General features: G+C 48.8%; 1 protein-coding gene across 1 annotated transcript in view; it reads right to left on the reverse strand.

Moving 5' to 3' along the window:
* LOC116987041 (plasma membrane calcium-transporting ATPase 1-like) overlaps window positions 1–14,384 on the reverse strand; it is a 42,753-nt gene extending 28,369 nt beyond the window's left edge. The window contains exons 1-3 of the mRNA XM_033042930.1: window positions 14,193–14,384; window positions 12,408–12,649; window positions 9,123–9,351 (exon numbers count right to left, since the gene is read on the reverse strand). Of these exons, the coding sequence (XP_032898821.1) occupies window positions 9,123–9,351; window positions 12,408–12,649; window positions 14,193–14,384 (663 nt within the window). The remainder of the gene's footprint in view (window positions 1–9,122; window positions 9,352–12,407; window positions 12,650–14,192) is intronic.
* Between the last annotated feature and the right edge of the window lies 1 nt (window position 14,385).

Raw genomic sequence — 14,385 nt, forward strand, 5'->3', positions numbered from 1 at the left:
TGGAGGAACAGCACCTCATATTTCGCTTGGGCAGCCTACACCCCAGCGGTATGAACATTGACTTCTCTAACTTCACGTAGCCCTTGCTTTCCCTCTCTCTCCGCCCCTTCCCATCCTAGTTCTCCCACCAGTCTGATTCTCCTGATTAAATATTACTTTGTGCGCCTCGTTGTCACCTTCACCCCCAGCTAACAACGACCATTCTACATTCCTCCCCTTTGATCTCTCATTTTCACACCTTACACTTCTATATCTCTGTGTCTCCCTCTCCCCTCACTCTCAGGCTGAAGAAGGGTCTGGACCCGTTGCTTCTCTCCAGAGATGCTGCCTGTCCCGCTGAGTTTCACCAGCACTTTTGTCTACCATTAATGTAACCCTGATCCCTATGTATATATTTATACAATGGTATATGGACACACTGATCTGTTCTGTCGTCAATGCCTACTATGTTCTGTTGTGCTGAAGCAAAGCAAGCTTTTCATTGTCCTATCTGGGACACATGACAATAAACTCTCTTGAATCTTGAATGTATTAATATCACCGTTATGTTTATCATAACTTTTTTGTTCTTTTGTTTTTGCGTTTGAAACAAAACGAATAAAAAGATTTTAAAAGAAAGAAAGAAATAAAGAAAGAAAGAAATAATAATAATAATAATGGATGGGATTTATATAGCGCCTTTCTAATACTCAAGGCGCTTTACATCGCATTATTCATTCACTCCTCAGTCACACTCGGTGGTGGTAAGCTACTTCTGTAGCCACAGCTGCCCTGGGGCAGACTGACGGAAGCGTGGCTGCCAATCTGCGCCTACGGCCCCTCCGACCACCACCAATCACTCACACACATTCACACACAGGCAAAGGTGGGTGAAGTGTCTTGCCCAAGGACACAACGACAGTACACACTCCAAGCAGGATTCGAACCGGCCACCTTCAGGTTGCCAGCCTTAGCCCATTGTGCCATCTCTCGTCCCCCATAAAGAAAGAAAGAACCTTCTCTCCAGGAGGGAAATTTCAAAGCCACAGAGATAACCAGACAAGGAGAGGAGAGGGATATCGGTTCACGGGAACCGCTCCAGTACAGCGGACTTTGGACTTTGAATAACGGCGCCAAAAATTGCGCAATCTATGTAAAACGTATTTCACTTTGCAGTTACATACGTGACCAATCAAGCACTACAGTGTTGAACTATTGGCCAGCATGGTGGCGCAGCGGTAGAGTTGCTGCCTCACAGCGCCAGAGACCCGGGTTCCATCCCGACTACGGGCGCTGTCTGTGCCCGAGTTTGTTCGTGCTGACTGGGTTTTCTCCGGGTGCTCCGGTTTCCTCCCGCACTCCGAAGACGTGCAGGTTTGTCCCTAAAATGGTGAAATTGTCCCTAGTGTGTGTGGGATAATGTTAGCGTGCGGGGATCGCCATCCGGCGGGCTGGAGAAGTGCCTGTTTCCGCGATGCATCGCTAAAACTAAAAACGAACGGGCCAGTCCCATTTGGCGATTTGTTTCGGCGACTGCCGGCGTCATATCAGTGTCGCCAAAAGAGTTTGAACATTTCAAAATCCAGTGGCGACGTTTCGGGTCGAGACCCTTCTTCAGACCCGACCCAAAACGTCACCCATTTCTTCTCTCCAGAGATGCCGCCTGTCCCGCTGAGTTACTCCAGCATTTTGTGTCTATCTTCGACTAGAACGATGGTGTCGGGCTGAAGGGCCTGTTTCCTTCCATGCGGTGAGACTCTGTGACTGCTCTCTGCCATTTGCTGTTGACACCTTATACTTTGCAGACTAATAAAAGAATTGTGTGTCTCTTCCACTAACTCTGTCCTTTCTAAATTTAACTGAGACGTTACAACCTATGATTTCCCTCGGTATTAATACTGGCAAGCTGTTATTTTATTTACCATCGCTGGCAGGCTCTTTCCTAAATTGGAGGTTGCAAAACCGCCACTTGCAAACCAGAAAATTACTAACTTAACTTTGAAGGGCATCTGTGTGACCCTGGACTCTCGGTTGGAATGCTAGTTTTATTCATATTTATTTGTAAGCAGGATTAGAATGTCTCTGTCAGTGCCCAGAGGCTCTTGCCCAGAGGAGGTGAGTCGAGGACCAGAGGACATAGGTTCAAGGTGAAGGGGAAAAGAAGGGGTACCTTTTCCACACAGAGGGCGTGGGTGTATGGAACGAGCTGCCAGAGGAGGTAGTTGAGGCAGGGACTATCCCAACGTTTAAGGAACAGTTAGACAGGTACATGGATAGGACAGGTTTGGAGGGATAATGGGTCAAATTCGAGAAGGTGGGACTAGTGTAGCCGGTGTGGGCAAGTCGGGCCTGTTTCCGCACTGTATCACTCTATGACTCTAACTACTGACCCTTAATTCCCCCTGTACTGAATGGCCACTATCCTTCAAAGAGAGAGATATACTGCAGAACAAATGAATGGGTGACGTTTCGAGTCGAGACCCATCTTCAGTCTGACCCAAAACGTCACCCATTCCTTCTCTCCAGAGATGCTGCCTGTCCCATAGAAACATAGAAAGTAGGCGCAGGAGGAGGCCATTCGGCCCTTCGAGCCAGCACCGCCATTCATTGTGATCATGGCTGATCGTCCCCGATCAATAACCCGTGCCTGCCTTCTCCACATATCCCTTGACTCCACTAGCCCCTAGAGCTCCCTAGTCCCTCTTGAGTCACTCCAGCTTTTTGTGTCTTTCCTCGGTTTGTTTAAACCAGCACCTGCAGTCCCTGCTACACTTATATCTAGTATATCTGATCTGCCTTTCTACACAAAACAAATGGATGTAAGATATGCATAAAAAGTATGGATGATAAAGGAAACAGGCCATTGCTAGCTGTGGGCGAGGTGAGAATGAGTTATCCACAATGAGGCTCAACAGGACAACAGTGAAACTAGAAATGACTAGGCCAGCTTACAACCCAGCGTTATGAATCTTAAAGGTACACAAAAAAGCTGGAGAAACTCAGCGGGTGCAGCAGCATCTATGGAGCGAAGGAAATAGGCGACGTTTCGGGCCGAAACCCTTCTTCAGTTATGAATATTAATATCTCTAAAGGTGGTTGTACTAGTTTCACTGTCGTTCTGGTGAGTTTCATTGTCTATAACTCATTCTCATCCAGTCCATGGTCTGGTTCCATTATCCTTGCTATTGAGGGAGCCCAGCGTAGGTTTACAAGGTTAATTCCCGGGATGGCGGGACTGTCATATGCTGAGAGAATGGAGCGGCTGGGCTTGTACACTCTGGAGTTTAGAAGGATGAGAGGAGATCTCATTGAAACATATAAGATTATATCACAGAATATAGCACCTGTCAATCTTTTGCACCTTAACAACTATCTGTATATATGTATATGCCTATGTACATACACCTATATATCCTCATTTGTATATATTGTCTTCATCAGCATTTTACTACTTAGCACGTTGGATAGATGCAACACAGCGTTTCCTTGTACCTGTACTTGTACTATGTGCAATGAAAATAAAGTTGAATCTAATCTATTAAGGGTTTGGACACGCTAGAGGCAGGAAACATGTTCCCGATGTTGGGGGAGTCCAGAACCAGGGGCCACACAGTTTAAGAATAAGGGGTAAGCCATTTAGAACGGAGACGAGGAAACACTTTTTCTCACAGAGAGTTGTGAGTCTGTGGAATTCTCTGCCTCAGAGGGCGGTGGAGGCCGGTTCTCTGGATGCTTTCAAGAGAAAGCTAGACAGGGCTCTTAAAAATAGCGGGGTCAGGGATATGGGGAGAAGGCAGGAACGGGGTACTGATTGGGGATGATCAGCCATGATCACATTGAATGGCGGTGCTGGCTCGAAGGGCCGAATGGCCTACTCCTGCACCTAATGTCTATTGTTTAAATGTCCCAGCTACACTAGTCCCACCTGCCCATATCCCCCCAAACCTGCCCTATCCATGTATCTGTCTATCTGTAAAGTGTTCGTAGTTTGCAGGATAGCACTAGTTTACGGGTCAGTGTGGACTCGGTGGGCCGAAGGGCCTGTTTCCACGCTGCATCTCGTGACTAAGTGTGGCCTCACCAACGTGCAATCGCCCTGCCTGTACCCCTCATGAGGTTATTCCCCTCCATCACACACTCATCCTCCGAGAATCCCTCTGAGTCAAAAAGCAGCTGGAGTCATGAATGATGAGAGGAAAAAACGAGTTAAATATAAAGAGGTTGAGTGTAACTGAGTAACAGCTGGCAGGAAACGAGAGTTGGGCGTTCACCCTTTTAGTATCATTGTTCTGCCAGTAAGTTGCAAGAAGAGTCAGTCATAAAAATCAATTTTAATGATGCATCAAATATGTAGCTGGGTTAGACACAGAGTGCTGGAGTAACTCAGCGGGTCAGGCAGCATCTGTGGAGAACATGGATAGGTGACGTTTAACAGAGTGCTGGAGTAACTCAGCGGGTCAGGCAGCATCTCTGGACAACATGGGTAGCTTACACCGGGGCCCTCCTTAAAACCCATTGTGGTCGGGGAGAGAGAGCTGGAAAACAGGTGGGAGCAGGACAAAGTCTCGACGGGCCGAAGGGCCTGCTTCCACGTTGGTGGATACAGGGTTAGGGGGCGGCGCGGTGCCGCAGCGGTATAGTTGCTGCCTCACAGCACCAGGGGCCCGGGTTCAATCCCCGACCTCGGGTGCTGTCTGTATTTGGTTTGTAGGTTCTCCCTGTGACCTGTGTGGGTTTTCTCCGGGTGCTCCGGTTTCCTCCCACACGCGAAGGACTAGCGGGTTAATTGGTTGATTGGCTTCGGTAAAAATTGTAGATTGTCCCTAGTGTGTGTGTGTGTGTGTGTGTGTGTGTGTGTGTGTGTGTGTGTGTGTGTGTGTGTGTGTGTGTGTGTGTGCGTGTGCGTGTGCGCAGGAGAGAGCCAGCGCGGAAACAGGCCCTTCGGCCCACCGAGTGCGCGCCGACCAGCGATCCCCGGCAGGGGATCGCTGGTCGGCGCGGACTCGGTGGGCCGAAGGGCCTGTTCCCGCGCTGGATCTCTAAGGTCCAAACTCCAAACGGGTGTGGGGGGGGGGTTCATTGGCAGATGGGGTGGATAAAGTCCAGAGGTGAAAAGGGAGGTCAGAGTGGCGCAGAATTCGAGAACTCAACGTTAGGTTGCACGAGCTGTCCAAGCGGATTGTACACTGATGCTCACCCCCAGTTCACCCACTCTGGGACATTCTAACAACAGACAATAGGTGCAGGAGTCGGCCATTCGAGCCATTCGAGCCAGCACCGCCATTCAATGTGATCATGGCTGATCGTCCACAATCAGTACCCCGTTCCTGCCTTCTCCACCATATCCCCTGACTCCGCTATCTTTAAGAGCCCTATCCAGCTCTCTCGTGAAAGCATCCAGAGAACCGGCCTCCACCGCCCTCTGAGGCAGGGAATTCCACAGACTCACCACTCTCTGTGAGAAAAAGTGTTTCCTCGTCTCCGTTCGAAATGGCTTACCCCTTATTCTTAAACTGTGCATGGCCCCTGGTTCTGGACTCCCCCAACATCGGGAACATGTTTCCCGCCTCTAGTGCGTCTAAGCCCTGAACAATCTTTATGGTGATCAAGAGGGAACTAGATAGGGCTCTTAAAGATAGCAGAGTCAAGGGATATAGGGAGAAGGCAGGAACGGGGTACTGATTGTGGATGATCAGCCATGATCACATTGAATGGCGGTGCTGGCTCGAAGGGCCGAATGGCCTACTCCTGCACCTATTGTCTATTGTCTATTGAGTTCCACAGGTTAACTACCCTCTGACTAAAGAAGTTCCTCCTCACCTCCTTTCTAAAAGAGCGCCCTTTAATTCTGAGGCTGTGCCCTCTGGTCCTAGACTCTCCCACCAGTGGAAACATCCTCTCCACATCCACTCTATCCAAGCCTTTCACTATTCTGTACGTTTCAATGAGGTCCCCCCCTCAACCTTCTAAACTCCAGCGAGTACAGGCCCAGTGCCAACAAACGCTCATCGTATGTTAACCCACTCACTCCTGGGATCTCTGGACTGTGACATTGCTTGGACTACGGACACCGGTCTTTGCACTGATATAGCCAGCTACTATTATTAGTTATTACTGACCATTTCAGTCCGGTTTTCGCCACAATCACAGCACTGAAACAGCCTTGGTAAAAATTACAAATGATCTCCTTCTCGCAGGTGACACAGGCCACTTATCCATCCTGATCCTCCTCGACCTGACAGCAGCCTTTGACACCATCTCCCACCCAAGTCTTCTGGAACGTCTATCTGCCACCGGCATCAACAACAATGCACTACTTTGGTTCAGGTCCTATCTACACGACAGAAAACAGTTCATCCAGGGAAATAAAGTCACATCCACAACTGCCACAGTCACCCATGGTGTTCCTCAGGGATCGGTGCTGCTGGGGCCACTGCTTTTTATCATCTATTTTCAACCTCTTGGCAATATTCTCCGTCATTTTGGAATCAATTTTCACTGCTACGCCGATGATACACAACTTTACCTCTCCACAAAACCAAACACCTCCCTTCCCCCAACTGCCCTCACCACCTGTCTTCAAGCTATCAGCAACTGGATGTCACTCAACCTTCTAAAACTCAATGGAAATAAAACAGAAATCATGCTAATTGGCTCAAAGTCCACCCTCTCCAAAACCCACCCGTTCACCATTTCAGTTGATGGCTCACACATACCCACCTCCTCCCATGTCAAAGGTCTCGGCGTCATTCTGGACAGTACACTTTCCTTTGGCCCCCACATCAGCAATATCACACGCTCTGCATACTTTCATCTCCGCAACATCTCCAGACTCCGCCCCTCCCTCTCCAAAGACAAGACAAAAGTCCTCATCCACGCTCTGGTCACATCCCGCATCGATTACTGCAACGCCCTCCTCACTTGCACCTCCAATAAACTTCTTCATCGCCTCCAATGCATTCAGAACTCTGCAGCCCGGATCATCACCCGCACCAGATCATCGGACCACATCACACCCATCCTCACTCAGCTCCACTGGCTCCCTGTGTGTGCACCACCGGATTAACTACAAGATTTTACTGCTGACCTTCAAAGCCCTACACCACCTTGCTCCCCAATACCTCTCTGACCTGCTGCTGCCATACACTCTTTACCGGTCACTTCGTCCCTCCTCAGCTGCAATTTTAACTGTCCCCACATTTAGACTCAGCACCATGGGTGCCAGAGCCTTCAGCTGCTCTGCCCGACGTCTCTGGAACACTCTCCCACCTCCCATCCGTCACCTGGACACTATCGATCAATTCAAATCACAACTCAAAACACACCTGTTTAGATTAGCATACCCGACATAACTTCCACCATGTTCACCCTGATTTTAATGACTTAAAATGTTTTGTGTATTTTTTTGTTTTTCGTTTTTAATCAACTTGATTTTAATATTGATAAATGTATTGTGATTTTATGTCCTGTAAGGTGTCCTTGGGTGTCCAGAAAGGCGCCAGCAAATAAAATGCATTATTATTATTATTATTATTATTATTATTATTATTAATTTATTGAATTTTGTTGATCTCTGCATCTGTGATGTTTAAGAAGGAACTGCAGGTGCGGGAAAAAATCGAAGGTAGACAAAAATGCTGGAGAAACTCAGCGGGTGAGGCAGCGTCTATGGAGCGAAGGAAATAGGCGACGTTTCGGGTCGAGAACACTGGGAGACAAAAATGCTGGAGAAACTCAGCGGGTGAGGCAGCATCTATGGACGTTTCGGGTCGAGACCCTTAAGGGTGAGGCAGCATCTATGGAGCGAAGGAATAGGTGACGTTTCAGGTCGAGACCCTTCCGGGTCTCGACCCGAAACGTCACCTATCCCTTCGCTCCATAGATGCTGCCTCACCCGCTGAGTTTCTCCAGCAGAAGTATACTGGACTATTCATCTTAAGCTTATTGGTGGAACACACAGACACAATATGACCCCTTTAACCAGCATGGAAGCATAAATATTCACTGACACCAGTCTCACTTTACCCGGTGTATGCCACGCTTGGAGTTCCACTATTTTCACAGCACTGGGCCTGTACTCGCTGGAGTTCAGAAGGATGAGGGGGTGCCTCATTGAAACTTACCGAATAGTGAAAGGCCCGGATCGAGTGGATGTGGAGAGGATGTTTCAGGATACTGAGTTGGATGATCAGCCATGATCATATTGAATGGCGGTGCAGGCTCGAAGGGCCGAATGGCCTACTCCTGCACCTATTTTCTATGTTTCTATGTTTCCACTGGTGGGAGAGGTGAAGACCCCTTCCACCCCTGCAACAGGCATCACACGCTGCAGCACTGGTGAGTAAGGCAAGGCAGCGCCTTTACCACCTCAGGCAATTGAGGAAATTCAGAGTGTCTCCGAGGATCCTCCAGTGCTTCTACTCAGCGGCTGTGGGAAGCATCTTGTCCGGGAACATCACAATTTGGTTTGGGAATTGCTCTGCCCAGGACAAGAAGGCTCTGCAGAGAGTAGTGCGTTCGGCCGAACGCACTATGGGAACTACACTCGCCCCCCCTGCAGGAACTATACATCAGGAGGTGCAACTCCAGAGCCAATAAAATCATGGGAGACCCCTTCCACCCCTGCAACGGACTGTTCCAGCTGCTACGGTCAGGCAAACGCCTCCGTTGCCATGCTGTGAGAACGGAGAGGTTGAGAAGGAGTTTCTTCCCAGAGGCCATTCGGACTGTAAACTCCTATCTCACCAGGGACTAACTCTACTGAAACACTCTACTGCTTTTTTTTAAAATTGCTGTTTTTTCCCTTTTTCCTTCCGCCCACAATATGTAATATGGAAAATATGTGATTCTGTTCCATTCTGTTTGTAGTCTGTCTGTTTGTCTTTTTGCACAAAGTCCGCGAGCATTGACACTTTTCATTTCACTGCACATCTCGTGTGTGTATGTGGCGAATATACTTGACTTGACTTGACTAGGACCAGAGGTCACAGCCTCAGAATTAAAGGACATTCCTTCGCTTCATAGATGCTGCCTCACCCGCTGAGTTTCTCTAGCATTTTTTGTCCACCTCCGTGTGTGATGCAGTCTCTCCCACGAGTGGAAACCTCCTCCTCCCCACATCCACTCCGGTCCCAGTTATTTACCTCCGGACGGACTGGGTCTTCGATGCCGACCACCGTAAGGCATGTCAGGTCGTTGAGAATCTCGTTCTCGTTGTCCCACTCCGGTTCTTTGACAAAGTCCCTGAAGGCCAGGCAGATGGTACGTAGACCTTCGCAAGCCATGGGCTCGATCACTTTCTTCACCATCTCGTCTCGGTCTCTCGCCTTGAAGGCCACAATGTCCCCGCTCTTATTCACTAGTTTAGTGCACCTGAAAAATAATAAAGTGACAACATTTTATTTTTTAGCGCGAGATCGGTCGCACGCACGATATCCGGCACTTTGATCATCGGTCTGAGGAAGGGCTCCAACCTGAAACGTCATCCGCCCATGCCAATAGACAATAATAATAATAATAATAATAATACATTTTATTTATGGGCGCCTTTCAAGAGTCTCAAGGACACCGTACAAAAATCTAGCAGGTAGAGGAAAAACATGTAAGGGGAATGAAATAAATAGTAGAGACATGACTAGCACACAAAGTAAAGACAGAATTCAATTCAAAATAGACAATAGGTGCAGGAGTAGGCCATTCGGCCCTTCGAGCCAGCACCGCCATTCAATGTGATCATGGCTGATCATCCCCAATCAGTACCCCGTTCCTGCCTTCTCCCCATTTCCCCTGACTCCGCTATCTTTAAGAGCCCTATCTAGCTCTCTCTTGAAAGCATCCAGAGAACCGGCCTCCACCGTCCTCTGAGGCAGAGAATTCCACAGACTCACCACTCTCTGTGAGAAAAAGTGTTTTCTCGTCTCCGTTCTAAATGGCTTACCCCTTATTCTTAAACTGTGTGGCCCCTGGTTCTGGACTCCCCCAACATCGGGAACATGTTTCCTGCCTCTAGCGTGACCAAGCCCTTAACAATCCCCTTCCCACACATGCTGCCTGACCCACTTGAGTTTTCCTCCAGCACTGCGCTTGGCTCAAGATTATACTATCTGGGTGGCGCAGTGGTGCAGCGGTAGAGTTGCTGCCTCACAGCGCCAGAGACCCAGGTTCAATCCTGACCTCTGATGCTGATACTAGGTTAATTCCCGGGATGGCGGGACTGTCATATGCTGAGAGAATGGAGCGGCTGGGCTTCTACACTCTGGAGTTTAGGAGGATGAGAGGAGATCTCATTGAAACACATAAGATTGTTAAGGGCTTGGACACACTAGAGGCAAGAAACAGAACCAGGGGCCACAGTTTAAGAATAAGGGGTAAGCCATTTAGAACGGAGACGAGAAAACACTTTTTCTCACAGAGAGTGGTGAGTCTGTGGAATTCTCTGCCTCAGAGGGCGGTGGAGGCCGGTTCTCTGGATGCTTTAAAGAGAGAGCTAGATAGGGCTCTTAAAGATAGCGGAGTCAGGGGAAATGGGGGGAAGGCAGGAACGGGGTACTGATTGGGGATGATCAGCCATGATCACATTGAATGGCGGTGCTGACTCGAAGGGCCGAATGGCCTACTCCTGCACCTATTGTCTATTTTGAATTGAATTCTGTCTTTACTTTGTAGTTCTCTGGAGGCCTACTCCTGCACCTATTGTCTATTGTCTCGAGTGCAGCTACCTGTCGACTCCTGATCTCAAGGTGAGGTCTGCTTATGCAGCAGGACACTCCCCTTAACTCAGGACGTCACGTGACAGTCCGAGTAACCCCTGACGAGGGTTCGGCCGTGAGTGGTCTGACCATCAGCTGACCCTCTTTGCTGCCAACCAGCTAATTCGCCGTTTCGAGTGCGATGCCGTAGCAACATTGTCTAAACTATCTTTGTCCGAAGTGTTTGGTCATTCTGCGTCCATCCCAGTATTTGGTTTGATTGCGTCACCTCGCGCTGAAAAGTTATTTCAAGACCAGTGGCGCAGTGGGTAGAGCTGCTGCCTCACAGCGCCAGGGACCCGGGTTCAATCCCGACTACGGAGTTTGTACGTTCTCCCAGTGACCTGCGTGGGTTTTCTCCGAGATCTTCGGTTTCCTCCCACGCCCCAAAGACGTGCGGGTTTGTAGGTTAATTGGCTTCTGGAAATTGGGAATTGTCCCTGGTGTGTGTAGGGTAGTGTTAGTGTGCGGGACTCGCTGGTCAGGGCCTGTTTCCGTGCTGTATCTATAAAGTCTAACGGAGGCCCAGTATAGCACGTATCAACAATGAATGCATGGTAACAAATCACAGTTCTGGCAAGACAGGAACAAGACGTAAATAACAAGGATTTAACAGTCAATGTGGTCATTAAATCTCTAAAATTAAACACTGTTGATGTTAGGTGTAAGCAACCCAGCTTATGGAACCTTGCAAATGGACACTTTGCTGTGGGAAACTTTAGACTTCAAGATCCATCGCGGAAACAGGCCCTTCGGCCCACCGAGTCCGTGCTGACCAGCGCTCACCCCGCACACTAACACTAGGATTCCACAGACTCACCACTCTCTGTGAGAAAAATTGTTTCCTCGTCTCCATTCTAAATGGCTTACTCCTTATTCTTAAACTGTGTGGCCCCTGGTTCTGGACTCCCCCAACATCGGGAACATGTTTCCTGCCTCTAGCGTGTCCAAACCCTTAACAATCTTATACGTTTCAATGAGATCCCCTCTCATCCTTCTAATCTCCAGAGTGTACAAGCCCAGCCGCTCCATTCTCTCAGCATATGACAGTCCCGCCATCCCGGGAATTAACCTTGTAAACCTACGCTGCACTCCCTCAATAGCAAGAATGTCCTTCCTCAAATTAGGGGACCAAAATTGCACACAATACTCCAGGTGTGGTCTCACCAGGGCCCTGTACAGCTGCAGAAGGACCTCTTTGCTCCTATATTCGATTCCTCTTGTTATAAAGGCCAACATGCCATTCACTTTCTTCACTGCCTGCTGTACCTGCATGCTTACTCTCATAGACTGATGTATAAGGACCCCCAGATCCTGTTGTACTTCCCCATTTCCCAACTTGACGCCATTTAGATAGTAATCTGCCTTCCTGTTTTTGCCACCAATGTGGACAACATCCTCGTTCAGCAGCAGCAGCAGCAGTGACAAATGTTAAGAGGCCCAAACTTGCATGGACACCAACCATGTAATGTCTAAATAAAACAACCTCTTGATAGAACCTTTCAGTGCAAGATGCTGCAATCACGGTTCTGATTTTGTTTTATTGTGCTATTAAAATACTATTTTAATGTTTGAATTAATATTTTTGATTTGAAAAAAACCCAAAAAGTGCTGCTATTAAAGCAAACACTGCGATGGGCACGGAATGCTCTGAACGTTAACGAAGCGTAGAGTGCTCACTTGCGCAAGATGATCTCGGACGCCCCCTTGCTGTACATGCGGAAGCTTCCGTCGGCGTTCTTCAGCACCGTGCTCATGGACTTGCGCGCGGAGTTGAAGGTGTACACCTTGTAGAGCTTCTCCTCCGGGATCTCGTTGCGCACGGCTTGGTAATCCTGCTTCAGGTCCAGCACGAATCCCAGCAGAGCGCACTCCGTCTTGTTGCCCACGTGGCGCGCACGTCCGCCTTCCTTCTCGGGGGGCTGTCGGGGACCAAGCACACACCAACAACCAGGGTCAAGCAAGTCAACAGGGTTCAATCGCCACATGGAGCCAAACATGACATTTAACCCCGACCCGAAACGTCTATCTTATAGAAACGTAGAAGATTGAGGGGGGATCTTATAGAAACTTACACAATTCCTAAGGGGTTGGACAGGCTAGATGCAGGAAGATTGTTCCCGATGTTGGGGAAGTCCTGAACAAGGGGTCACAGTTTAAGGATAAGGGGGAAATCTTTTACGACTGAGATGAGAAAATCATTTTTCACACAGAGAGTGGTGAATCTGTGGAATTCTCTGCCACATAATGTAGTTGAGGCCACAGTTCATTGGCTATATTTAAGAGGGAGTTGGATGTGGCCCTTGTGGCTAAAGGGATCAGGGGGTATGGAGAGAAGGCAGGTACAGGATACTGAGTTGGATGATCAGCCATGATCATATTGAATGGTGGTGCAGGCTCGAAGGGCCGAATGGCCTACTCCTGCACCTGTTTTCTATGTATCTATGTCACCTGTTCCTTCTCTCCAGAGATGCTGCCTGACCCGCTGAGTTACTCCAGCATTTTGTGTCTATCTTCGGTGTACACCAGCAACTGCAGTTCCTTCCTACACAATTAAATTCTTAAGATAAGACACAGAGTGCTGGAGTAACTCAGCGGGTCAGGCAGAATCTCTGGAGAAAATGGATAGATGACGTTTTGGGTCGGAAATCTTCCTCAGATTGGAAAACTGAAACCCCTTTCTGTCTGAGGAAAGGTTCCAACACGAAACGTCACCCATCCCCTCTCTCCACAGATGCTGCCTGACCCGCGGAGTTACTCCAGCACTCTGTGAAACGTCACCTATCCATGTTCTCCACAGATGCTGCCTGACCCACTGAGTTATGGTGCAGCAGCATCTATGGAGCTAAGGAAATAGGCAATGTTTCGGGCCAAAACCCTTCCGGAAATAGGCAACGTTTCGGGCCGAAACCCTTACGGGTTTCGGCCCGAAACGTTGCCTATTTCCTTAGCTCCATAGATGCTGCTGCACCCGCTGAGTTACTCCAGCACTCTGTGAAACGTCACCTATCCATGTTCTCCACAAATGCTGCCTGACCCGCTGAGTTACTCCAGCACTCTGTGAAACGTCACCTATCCATGTTCTCCACAGATGCTGCCTGACCCGCTGAGTTACTCCAGCACTCTGTGTCCTTTTAAACAAATTCAGCGCGATATATATTACACGGCCACACATTTTACAAGATTTACAAACCAGTGAAAAGTGGACTTACGGCCATTTGTCTTGTTCACGAGACAACCTTGTTAATACTGTTTATGCCAGGCTAGTGGGCCTGATATACAGATGACCATAAAAGGCCGTTTGCACTCGAGGATACAAGTATACGACTTTGGAAAAGCTGAACGCTAAACTCCTTCCAAAAGGAACAGATTTGTCATTAGCTCTCGACCGCTGGACAAACATTTCAGCTCTTGTCAAGCCGACACTCCAGAACAAGGAGCTCATTCCAGCCGGCACTCACTCACCAGTATTTTGGTGGTGTAGGCAGAGTTGACGGCTATGCCGTTGACAAGACGTTCCAACACCTTGGGCAAGATAGCGTCGGGGGCTGGGACCTGCCGGTAGTGAGTTTCCCCGATGTACGACTGGACCACTGTCATTCTGTTCATGGTGAGGGTCCCCGTCTTGTCAGAGCAGATGGCGGTTGCGTTGCCCATC

Source organism: Amblyraja radiata, chromosome 24 (assembly GCF_010909765.2).
Source record: "Amblyraja radiata isolate CabotCenter1 chromosome 24, sAmbRad1.1.pri, whole genome shotgun sequence".
Lineage (NCBI taxonomy): Eukaryota > Metazoa > Chordata > Chondrichthyes > Rajiformes > Rajidae > Amblyraja > Amblyraja radiata.